The following is a 12,917-nucleotide window of genomic DNA, read 5'->3' on the forward strand; positions in this document are numbered from 1 at the left end:
TCCATATCCATACAATATGAAGTTAAACAAAGGTATTCTGGTATTCAACAAATATTCAAAGGACATACGTAAAACCCAGTTAAATTTTGAAGAATAGAATTCAAATTTGAATTCGTACTCAAAGATTTAAAGGAATATAAATATGATTACCTTAGTATTCAATTCATACATAATCAAGCAGTTCAAAGATTTTCACAAGCTCTAGCCACAAAAATGTGAAAAAAAGACCACAAAATAGGCTTATTAACTTCAAAGCTAATATGCAGCAAAAATTCTACCAAAATGTTGATTATACAAGATTACTCCCTTACATCGTGGAATGGATCTCAACATCACAAATTACGCATCAATTTGTAACTACTTCTACTCAAAACAAACTCATTCTAATACACAAACACAGCTAAAAGCTATGAAGTCTAATTCTAGTATACAACCTAAACATATCTCTCTACAGAAAGAGCTACCACTCATCTGTATCAACGAGCTTAAGCCCCCAACTCATGTCCTCACAATGCCTTACATGAGGTACTAAAGCTCCAGTATCAATCCCTCTCTTCGCTTTGCAATCATAAAATGGCGGAGCATGAAAACAAGGATCCATCGACATAGCTCTTCCACACGGTGGATCTGGTGTAGTTCTATTCTCAGGTTTCACCAAAATCCATGGCTTCAATCCTCCAAGACCCTGAGCAACATAGCCAAATGTAGACCAAGAACTCGTAACCAATGAATCTGAAAAGCTCAACAAATACATTTCAGCCCATGCTTTCATATTGTGCATTTGTTTCTCTGTCTGTTGGTACTCCTCGTGACTCGGTTGGTACACAGAAACTATCTCCCCATTGAATGTTGGATTCTCCCAGTACATATTTCTTATTGTCTCGAAATACCCGGAGCTCAAAGAAGTCATTAGAACGGCTTTTGATCTTTTCACAGGTGTGGTTGGAGTCGCTACATTGTTCTTACTGACTTCTGGCAATAGTTTTTCGTTCTGAGTGCATGCAATAATTTGGTCAAGTACATGTTCAAATGGGCCAGTGCCAATATCAAACACTCTGATTTGGATGCCCAAAATTTCGTCGGCCTTGGCTAGATAAGCTTCATAGTATCGAGTTATCAACCCCCATACTATATTTGTAGGGTGGAAAAGGTATCGCCCCAAATGGTGGAATACGGTATCTCTTTGTGGGAAAAGTCTATGCAGTTCTTCCTCATATTTCGGTATAAGAAAAAGAGAAGGAACAAAATAGTTATCTGACCTTAGAACAAGCCAAGGGACCTTTTTGAGGAAATCTTGGTCAGCTTCACAAAAGAAGAGCTTATCAAAGTCACCATAATCATGAGCTAAATGGAGATAGACATGAGAAGGTGGAGATTTCCCACTAAGATCTTTATCCTTCACCATGATTCCATAGCTTTCAGTCGACTTTTCATTAAAATTGTTAACAGGGTTCAGAGGGAAATCCAAAGGAAGTAGCCATGAGATATCAGGAAAAGGCTCACAGAAGAGGTCGGCCATGTCAGCACCTCGATCAACCAATAAGATTCTGTTTGTGAGAAGGGCATAGAGATAAGTTGAAGCTAGAGTCAGTATCCTGTTTCCTAAGCCACTGTGTGATATCCAGACCACATAGTTGCATTCTGTTGTCTCAGTCGACTGACCAGACTTGAGCTTATGTATGGTCTTATTGTATAATTCGGTGTTTGGACCGCATTTTCTGTGGAGAGCTTCGTACTTCCGTAGCCTCTCTAAGAGATAAGGAGAAGGTGAATATTTTGAGGCCTTGTGGTAGAAAACAGACTGATACCTGCTCAAGCACGAATCTTGGTCAAATCCAGGAGCAAGTAAGCCACCAAGGAGTGTGTCCTTTGGGGTTTCGGGAGGAGCAAAAGAAGCTTCTTCAGAACCTATGAATTGGAAAGGACAGGAAATTCAGAAAGGAAACTGAGGTGACAACAGTAAACTGCAAAGTTAATTTTAAAAAACTAATAAGCAAATACCCGAGTACAAATCAATTACAAGGCAAGTACTAGAAGATGAATTACACCTTAAATGGGCTAATTTTGTCTCTCAGATTGTTAAAGGAGTCTGTAGCGGCTAGCATGGATGAAAAGGCAACATGCAACAACAACAACAAAGCCTTTTATCTCAAACTTTGGGGTCTACTACATGAATTTGTTATTCCTTCTGTTCTACTAAGGACTCTTTCTTCCCCTAAGTCAAGTTCTTTTAGGCCTACATCTCTAGTCCGCCTTACTCCATTAATTATGACCTTATCACTTTTCCAAGCTCTTTTAGGCCTAAATCTCTAGTCCGCCTTACTCCATTAATTATGATCTTATCACTTTTCCAATCGGTGCATTTTGTGGTCTTAATTGCACTTGGCAAAATCACCTCTGTCGGTTTTCTCTCCTTTTATCCTCAATTGGAGCAATCTCTAACCGGATATGAATGCACTTATTCAATATTCTAGCTCATAGCATACAGCCTCAAGTCCATCATAGCTTTTACATTTCTGCTAGGAGTAAAGGAAACATGCAATGCTAAAATTTGTGCACACACAAATAAACTATTTCCAAGAGAGATGGGTCCATTAAGAAATGACGAGTGTATGTGAATGTCTAAGGAGGAAATACTACACAAAACTGTAATATAATAGAAGCGAGAAGTAATAGCATCTGGCAATGGAAGCCTAAACCACACAGAAAAAGGTAAATGACTTCATAAAACCATTGAATTTTTAGAATATGAAATCACGATAACCCTCTAAAACTGTTTAAAACAGGAAAATAGAAGGTTTGAGGATATAAATTGCATTATTCTGACACCCCTTATGAGCCACAGATCCAGATTAAGACATTTACCCAAAGAGATGAAATTTGATAATAAGCTCCAAAGTTGACTGATAAAACACTTGACAATCCCAACTGTTCTCTTCTTCCTCTTGAAATCCTCTAGAATCTCTATTCCAAAAAAATGCTCTTCTGATCCTTTTTCTTGATCTCATTTCCCCCTTGCCTTCTACTGCTTGTCACAAAAGAAGAGCTTCTTCTTCTTCTCACCCATTAGCTCATTAAGCTACCAAAAGTTCCCAACTTTCTCCTTCTCACCTAATCACACAAATTTCAGTTTAACTAAATTGCTTGACAACCATTTTGAGAAACTAGTTTAAGAAGCACCAGAGAGAGAGTAACGGTTGGAAGGACTAATATTGTGGTCGTTCATCGGCTTTGCAAGATACAGAACTGCAATCTCATTGCACCAGAGAGAGTTATGGTTGAAAACTTGAAATAATGCTCTTCTATCACACCAAAGTGTTGCACAGGATATTGCTGTGTGTTGGTCAAGCATCAACAAAGCCTTAAGGGGAACTACAGCATTGTATAGCTAGCTAGATTGTAAAAAGTTAATTACTGATGGCTAACTTTGAGATAGCATACTATTGTATGTAGTTCATCTCATATCATCTTGGAGATGTTGCAGCCAGGGATTTGAGGTCTTGGGGAAAAAAGAAACAGCTTCCAATTTTGAGGGAAGAGGAGGGAAGGGGTTAATTTGGTCAATTGACCCCTCTACCATTAATTTAGAAACTCTGCTGCATTTGGAGGGTACGACAACTCAAAGTAAAGATTTGAGGGGAATATTTGCAATTATAAAGATTGGGGGTTAAATATGCAAATATGGACAATGTGGGGGGTACACAGGGAAACAACCCTTTAGCGAACATGATACTGTATCAATGTGGACAGATCTTGAAATCTAGACTGATGTCATTATTGCAATTGTTTGATCTTTTCGGTTTTGCTACCAAATAACGAGGTGAAAGGAAGGAGGGTAGTTAGGGTTTAAAAAAAGAGGAAAAGAGGAAACCAAATGCATAATCCAAAACATGTTTACAACATTTCTTCACATGAAAGATTTTCAGTCAACATGAAGTAGAAGCGTTAGCCAATTTTCTCAAATTTTGACTAAACAGCTCGTACTGAATCCGCATAGAAAAGATATATTTGCATATTCACTTACACAGCTAGTTGTGCTTCTGTTTCCCATTTTTGAGGGCTCTTGCAGTAGACGCTACAAAGTTGACACTTGACACACGTCCATTTGACATTTGTGATAAAACAAAACCTTATGGTGTCTCTACAGTAACATTTGCAGTGGTTAATTCCATAAAATAGATTACAGGTGCTGATAGAAATGACAGGAGAAAAACTGTGACAGTGATGTTGAAAAACAATAACAATCTACGAAGAAGCTATTGTTATTATTTGGTCAATTGCTAATAAGTAAACTGGTAGATTTGACAGACAGGAGGGCAAAGTAAGAAGATGAGGCATGGCCTCTGTACTAATTAGTGCAACATTCTTATGAGTTATTGCGAGAAGATCAAAAGGTGTTTGAGAATTATTTGCATCAATTATGTTTTCAGATGCCACAAAGACTTGCAATGCGTTCTACCAGGTTGGCATCGAATGATTCTCTTCTACAACACTGAGTGATTATTGCTAAGAAATACTACTTAAAATACGACCTGAACTATTAAGCTCAATGGTGATATGTTAAGCAAGCATATTATAGACGAGTAGAAGAAAATAAAATCTCCTATAGAAAGCTAAAAACCTTGATGGACATGACTCCAAGGCACATAACAAACGAAACAGTAGATGCCCAAATTTCCATGTGTAGGAGTAATTAATATTTTGACATGCCAACACCATCAAGCTTGGGCCAAGAAATTAGAAAATGAGGCTCTCGGTATGCTCTGGACAAGAAAAATTTTGGATAAATATGTAAGGACATACTAAAGCACAATGATATCAAAATGAGGAGTTTAGGACGTGAAAGCATTTTGTCGTGATATGTGAAGCCTTGTTGTCAGCTTATATGCATAACAAGAGTTCTGTAACTGAGTGTCCCTCCTATATACATAACAAGAGGTCTGTTCCAAGTGTCCCTTTGTGATGGGAATTTTGCTCCTTCATTCTCGAGGTCTCTTTCTACTTTCATATAAGCTTGTAGGAGTTTGTTAGACAGATAAAAGAAAAGCAAGAAAAAGAAGCTGCTTCTAAAGAATGGGTACATAAAAATGAGTAGATCAGCAAGGTTTTTGAAACATTTGGATCAAATGGAAATCCAGAAAGAAAAGAAAGAGAAAAAAGGTGCTAAAACAAAAACAACAAAAAAAATCCTTTAATTTACATCCACACAGATGAAAGAAACTTTTTGTACTAGAGACATGTCAATCCCTATTCAAGACTATCACAACTTGCAGCTTTTTCTAGCCAGATCTTCCTGCAAACTGGTAGAAATGTATTTTTATTTCTTTTCATTTTCCATTGATGCTGCTTCAAAAATTAGTTTTAGTCTTCACAAACCCTCTCAGAGAAGAACTCACCAATAGATGCTAGTTGTTAGAAGGAGGGAACCCAAACCGCGCCTTGACTCACCATCTAGCCGACATGGGACTAAATGGACCCTAACATAGCACACCATAATTTCACAGTCCCGATGCCTACGCGCTCTGGCAGTGCACTAGTCAAGTTCTCATCGTACACTGCAATCTTAGTGCCGCATGATTGGCTTTGTACTAGACTAGACCTGGGCAAACACGGCTATACCGCATCACCACCGGCGTAACTTGATTGCAACTGAAAAGATCGGTCAACTCTGCTACCAGTTGTAAAAGCTAGTTGTTTGACGGAGGGAAACCAAATCCCTAATAAATCCAAATTGACTACCCATTTAGCCAATGTGGAACTAAATGGACCCTAGCATTAACCTACTTCACTCAATGGAATAATAGATCTCAAAAGCATCAAAGATAATCTCAACTTTGCCTTATCTCAAACCGAAGCCAACTCAGCGAATCATACAGATCCGACTATAATGAGAAAACGCAGAAAACTTGCAATGCCATCATACATATAAATCTACCTTAAATCACGTATACGCAGAAAAATCAATTAGAAAATACTATCCAGAAAAGGTCACACAAATCTAATGAAAATGACAATACCCAGAACCTCATTGCAATTTTTCTACTAAAATTCATAACAGAATCGTACCTTGTTCTGTTCTAACTTCAAATTTGCCCCTTTCAGCAGCTCCCTGGAGCTGATCAAGGGGCAAGCTTCGATGGAACCCCGAGATAGCGACGAGAAGAGGTAGAAGGACTAAGAATCCAACCAAAACGATTATCAAACGCAGCTTTCCTAAATTGGGTCTCTTCTCCATTGGAGCTCGAGCACCGGCGCCGTCTGATTCTTCAAGATCGAGGGGGGCGTTTGGAGATGGATGCCGCTGGGTTCTGATTCGCTTCATGTCCATTATTAGATTTTGGGTTGAGATGGAGATGGCAGTGGCGATGGCGAGGATCTCATCGCGATTTTGATTGAATATATTTTCTCAAACGAGATGGGTTTAGATTTGGTTGTCGGCCGGGCGTGGTGTTCAGCAAGTAATTATGAACATGGTAAGTAAAAGAAGTAAGACTTCTTCTACTTCCAAACAAAAAAAAGTTCATTTTGTTCTCTAAAAAACTTATTTTTAATATTTTTTAAATATTTATGTGGCGTCTACGTATCATTTTTATTTTTAAAATATTTTTTCAATCATCAATACTCAGAAGTAGCTCGGCAGTAGTTGAAATGTATATTAATTAGAAAATAAATAACTTTTTTATTAATTAATATTTCCTTTATTAGTTACTTATAACAACTTTTTGTTGGTTTTGGGTGTAGACCCAAACCTTAGAACAAGCATGCAAAGAAAAAATTTCTCTAAGGGCCCGTTTGGATAATGAAAGTATTGGAAGTAAGAAGTAGGTTATGGAAGTAACTTTTAAAATTATGAAATAGGAAGTAGCGGAAATAACATTTTTTTGTTTGTTTCATATATTTTTAGAAGTAATGGAAGTAAAACTTCTTCCTCTTTATTTACTTTTTTTGTTTGGATAATATGTAAAAATATTACTAGGAAGTAATTAATACATGTTGCTTCTATTTTATTCTTGTTTAGATTGTCATTGAAATATAAATAGAGTTGTTGTTGTCATCAATTGAAGAGACTAATATTCATAGTTGATTTGCATGATATATAATAAAATTATTCTTTCCATTTCGCATCAAGGGGTATGACACGGAGATATAAATTATTGGTGCCGAAGATCATGAAGCAGCACGCACGACATTGTTTTTTTCTCCTTCTTTTCTCTTGGTTGCTAATTTAGTATCTTGGTCAAGCTGCACCAATGGCCAATGGGGATCATTTTCGCTTGTGTATTATGCACTTCTGATCTTGGTCCACAACTCAAGAGGGATCATTCATGCCTAACAGAACGAAACAACAGGAAAAACAATCACCAGCGTTTTTTTTTTCCGGTGGACCCAACCCTATATAACTTCCACCATATTTCAGAGCTTTGATGACGGAAAAAAAATTAAGGAAATAGAGATGACACGTAGGCGCCACATTATTATTTAAGGAAGTAGCAGAAGTAAATTTTCAAGAGAAACAAACATATATTTTTGTCTAGAAGTAGCAGAAGTAGCATCTACTTCCTCTACTTCTGCTATTTCACAGTTACTTGCGTGCAAACAAACGGGCCCTAAGTTAAGAAATCAGGCGAACTTGGAAGTTCAGGCGAACTTGATAGGAACTTGGAAGTTCAGGCGAAACTCGAAGCTGAGGTCAGGCGAACCTGTAGTTCAGACGAGCTTTAGAGGTTCAAGCGAACTCCAAGTGCAGGCAAGCTCTAAGTGTAGGCGAAGTAGTTCAGGCGAGCTTGACTATATTCAGGCGAACATAAGTCATACAGGGGAGTTTCACAGTCAGACGAACTCGCAGAAAACAAATTCCTAATCTGCTTTGACCTAGGGTTTCCCTATAAATAGAGAACCCGGACCGTCATTAAACGCAGTTTTCCAGAGTGATCTCCAGAGCGTTTTTTGGCGGTGATTTTTGCAGCGTCTTTAGCGGTGATTTTTCAGAGAAAAATCTTGCGCCTTAAGAAATAAAAAGAGAGTTCTTTTTTGAGTGATCTCATGGAGTTTGAGATCATCTCTTGCAAGCTTTGTAATCTTCTTTAATATTCAAATAAAATTTTTTGTGTGGCTCCCAAGGACGTAGGCAAGTTGCCGAACCTCGTTAAAATTTTGGTGTTCTCTCTTTTATTTTTTCCTTACAAAGTTTTCTTTTATTTGCTGTGATTTCTTCTTGCCTTCTTTCAACACAAGATCCGAAGGGCATATTCCACGAGAGGGTTCATTTGATAAGTTGTCGATAGTACGAATCCCTAACAACTAGTATCAGAGCTTGGTTCAGATTAGATCTGTGTGAGAGATATAGTAGAAGAAGGCAAGTCAAAGATTGAGAAGTTTGACGGATCAGACTTCGCCTACTTGAAGCCACAGATGGAGGACTATCTATACCAAAAGGATCTTTATCGTCCGTTGATGGGTAAAGCAAAAGGAAAGAAGAAGGATGAGATCGACGAGGATTGGAAAATATTAGATCAGAAGGCTCTAGAGCAGATCTGATTGCCACTCGCAAAAACAGTCACCCATAATATATTAAAGGAGAAGACGACGGTGGGGCTTATGGAAACGCTCGCAAAGATATACGAACAACCGTCAACTGCAAACAATGTGCATCTCGTCAAAACACTCTTCAACCTCAAGATGGCAGAAGGATGTTCCTTCTCGATGCATCTCAGCGAGTTTAACATGATTGTTGATCAACTCATCTCAGTCGACATCATGTTTGATGATGAAGTGTAAGCCCTATTGATACTATCGCAGTTGCCAGATAGTTAGGCACGTTGCGTGACCACAATCAGCAACTCGGCAGTGAAGGAGAAGTTGAAGCTGAGCGAGGTTATCAGCATGATTCTATCCGAGGTTGACGTGCCTATAATTTATTTCGTACATAGTGGAGTTTGTGCTTCATTTCTTTACGTTTGGTAGAAAAATCTAGCATGAGTATAGAGTTTGTAATTCATCTATTTTTCTAGATGAAAATTACTTGGTTGTTTGAATTAGTACACTTACTAATTAAGGAATTGCCCGAACTAATGGGATAGATAATTTTTTCATATCCTAATGATGGATCATTCAATATTAATATGCTAGTTTGTTTGAGAAGAGATCCTCTATATATTTTTTATTATAGAGAATAGTTATAATTACTTAAGTGGTGAATAATATTGGTTCATCTAATGGGTCCTGTAAGTAAAAGATTTTTTATATAGTTTATTTAATTAGTAACAATCTTGGGGTCCACTGAGTGAAAAAACATATTAGTGAGTTGTAAATGTTCTCTAGAATCAATGAGATGGAGGATCCCAATGTTAGCCCTTATGTTTTGATGATGTTCTTACAACCACCATTATCGGTACTAATGGCTTATTGAGTGTAAATGTAGTAAACTCATTTGTCAAGCTCGTTAGTGCCATTAATGGAGGATGGATGGAATATATGCTACAACGATGATATCCAAAGGAGCAGGAGGCCAAGAGATGAAGCAACGTTACTTCAAGAACGACAAATTCGATCAAAAGCTTCATCCGATTCAAGCTATATCAAAGCTCAAGTATATTGCTCTCTATATGAGGATATTAGCTTTCTTTTGTTTTTCTCTCTAGTGCTAGAATGTAGGCAAAGAGTTACTGAGTTTACTTGAAGCTATTGGGAATCACACACACGTTTTTAGACTTGTGCTTTTAAGCGTTTTTTTACAAAATATCGACCGGTACGGTCGACCGAAATTTCGATCTTTAAATCGGTCGACCGCGCCGGTCGACCGATGAGTCTCTGCTTGTTTTCCATATTTTCCTTAGCTGCTCGCGGTCGACCGAACTTTTCGGTCGGTCGACCGAAGCACTTTTTCGGTCGACCGAAGGCTTTTTCCGGTCGACCGAAATTCTCTTCGGTCAACCGATTTTTGCCTCTGGTCAGCCGCGACTTTTTTAAACGGTCATTTACATCGTTTACTGTACTTTCACTTGTTAGTATTTGGCACAGTCTGTGATGAGGGTCTGAAGAAGAGATTATTATCTCATTTAGGAAGATTGGGTTTTGTTTTAAAATGATTTAAACTTTTCTATAAAAACCCCCCAGACCTCTTCTTCTTCCTCAGCCCTAACGTTTGAAAAACCTGAGAGCTTTTTCTGTTTCCTGAGTAAATTTTCAGCTTCAGTACTCTTCTCTTTGCTATAGGGGCTTGTGTAAAGAGAGAGTCTTGCATCTTTTCTTCTGCTGTGAGGGTGAGATCTTGTGTAAGATCTACTGTGAGGGTGTGATCTGTTGAGATCAAACTGTGTAGTGAGAGAGATCTGTGGAGATCGCTGTGTAGACGAAGTTCCGGCTTCCAAACCGGGTGTGTAGTGGATTTCTCCTCGAGAGTGGGGAGCGGGGACGTAGGCCAGAGGGCCGAACCTCGTTAACACATCGCGCGTCAAGGATAACGAACTCCTAACCTTATCTCTCTTACTTTTATCGCATCCGGATGTGTTAGTGGATTTCTCCTCGAGAGTGGGGAGCGGGGACGTAGGTCAGCGGGCCGAACCTCGTTAACACATCGCGCGTCAAGGATAACGATTCCTAACTTTATCTCTTTCTTTATTATTGCACTTCTGTTACTGTGGTTTGTTTGTACTGAATTTTAATTGCATATTAGAGCCTCTTGACCCTAATCACCCCCCCTCTAGGGTCCTTCAATTGGTATCAGAGCTTGGTCTCTATATCAGTTTTTGGTTTAACAACCTTAGAGAAAAGATCTAATGGAGGCATCTTTGAATATGCATATGCTAGAAGGACAATCCACAACTAGGCCACCTCTCTTCACCGGCACTAATTTTGCTTATTGGAAAGCTAGGATGAGAATTTACCTTCGTTGCATAGACCTTGACATTCTAGAGCTCATAGAAGAGAAATATGAAGAAAAGTCCAAAGTCGGGAACATGACCGATGGAGAAAGGCACCTAGCTAATCTCAACGCTAAGGCTATGAACGCCTTAATTTGTGGTCTTTCCCCTAATGAATATAATAGAGTTTCCACGTGTGCAACCGCATACGAAATTTGGCAAAAATTATGTGTCACACATGAAGGAACACCCCAAGTTAAGGAATCTAAGATTAGTGGACTCATGCATGATTATGAGCTATTTAAAATGCTTCCTAATGAATCCATTGATGCTATGTTTTCCCGTTTTACTAATATCATCAATGAATTACATGGTCTAGATAAGCAATTATCCATTCAAGAGATGAACTACAAGATACTTCGCTCATTGACTCCGGCATGGGAGCCCAAGGCTACGGCCATTGAGGAAGCTCATGACCTCACTACCTTAGCTCTTGATAGCCTCATCGGAAAGCTCAAAGTGCATGAGAAGAAGCTCAAGGGGAAGGAGAAGGAGGAAGTGCCATCACGTGAAGTTGAGGAGCCGTCACCAAAGTTGAAGACCATAGCTCTCAAGGGAGCTAGTGACAACTCATCTTCGTCGTCGGAGAGTGAAGTTGATTTTTCTAGAGAAGTGGCTCATCTCTCTAGAAGAATCTCTAGACTCATAAAGATGAACAAAAAATTTAACCCCCGATCTAACAACAAGTTTTCCTCTCGTGTAGGTAAATGTTTTGAATGCAATGAACCGGGTCACATCGCTAAGGATTGCCCCAAGCTCAAAGAAAAGTACATGAAGTACAAGAAGAAGAAGGCTATGTATGCCGGATGGGAAGAATCCGAACCAAGTGACTCGGATAGTGATGAAGAAGGAGCCAAACTTGCTCTTCATGACCCAAATGTTTGTTTCATGGCAAATGAACATGAGGTAATATCCGAGGCCGAAAGTGAATCTTTTTATATGCAATGTGACATAGCTATGGCTTTAGAAGAGTTGAACTTTGAATTTAAAAGAATGTCTAAAGAATACTCTTCTTTCAAAAAATTGCATGCCTCTTGTGATATTAAGCTAGAACAACTAACAACCTCTCTTGCTCTAAAAGATGAATTGCTTGGAGATCTCGATTTTGAGAACAAGCAATTAAGATCAAAGATTGAAAGACTAGAAATTGAGGGTTGTAGGACTAGACCCACTCATGCTTATGCCAACTACAATCACCATGGTAGAAATAGGTTTCATGGTTCTAACATTCGTACATACAAAAGAAATTTTGTATGCACCTATTGTATGAGACATGGACACATTTCTACTCATTGTAGAATTAAAGACAATGAAGATTTTTATTGTTTGATATGGGTACCCAAAGGTACCAAAACTACTAACCACCAAGGACCCAAGACATGGGTACCTAAAGCCACTACATCTTCATCTTCTTCTTTTGTAGGGAACATCATGGCAACGACGTAAGGAGACGTGGTACCTTGATAGTGGTTGCTCACATCATATGACGGGCAACAAAGAGTTATTTGCAACCCTATCAAGGATTGAAGGAGGCAATGTCTCCTTCGGTGGTGGTGAGAAAGGTAAAATCATTGGTATCGGTTCTATTGGTAAGAAACCCTCACCCATTATTGAAGATGTTTATTTAGTAAATGGCTTGAATCATAATCTTCTTAGCATTAGCCAATTAAGTGATAAAGGTTTTGATATTTCTTTTAAACCGGATAAATGCATCATTAGTATGGATGGAAAAATTGTTTTTATTGCAAATCGCAAGTCTAATGTTTACATTTTCGAGATGAACGAGTTAGTGAATCAAGATGTGAAGTGTCTTGCGGCAATTGATGAAAATCCTTGGATTTGGCACAAAAGACTTGGACATGCAAATATGGAGTTAATATCAAAATTGTCTAAGAAGAATCTCGTGAAAGGGCTACCCAGTTTCATACAAGAGATGGCACGCACTATGCTTAATTCTTTTGATTTGCCAAAATATTTTTGGGCGGAAGCCGTCAA

General features: G+C 38.5%; 1 protein-coding gene across 1 annotated transcript; it reads right to left on the bottom strand.

Moving 5' to 3' along the window:
• Window positions 217–6,485, bottom strand: LOC109819862 (galactoside 2-alpha-L-fucosyltransferase-like). Its single transcript, XM_020385809.1, has 2 exons — window positions 6,067–6,485; window positions 217–1,908 (listed from the first exon to the last, which is right to left on the bottom strand). The coding sequence occupies exons 1-2, from the start codon at window positions 6,326–6,328 to the stop codon at window positions 461–463; spliced, it is 1,710 nt and encodes a 569-aa protein (XP_020241398.1). The 5' UTR covers window positions 6,329–6,485; the 3' UTR covers window positions 217–460.

Source organism: Asparagus officinalis, chromosome 8 (assembly GCF_001876935.1).
Source record: "Asparagus officinalis chromosome 8, Aspof.V1, whole genome shotgun sequence".
In the NCBI taxonomy this organism is placed as follows: Eukaryota; Viridiplantae; Streptophyta; class Magnoliopsida; order Asparagales; family Asparagaceae; genus Asparagus; species Asparagus officinalis.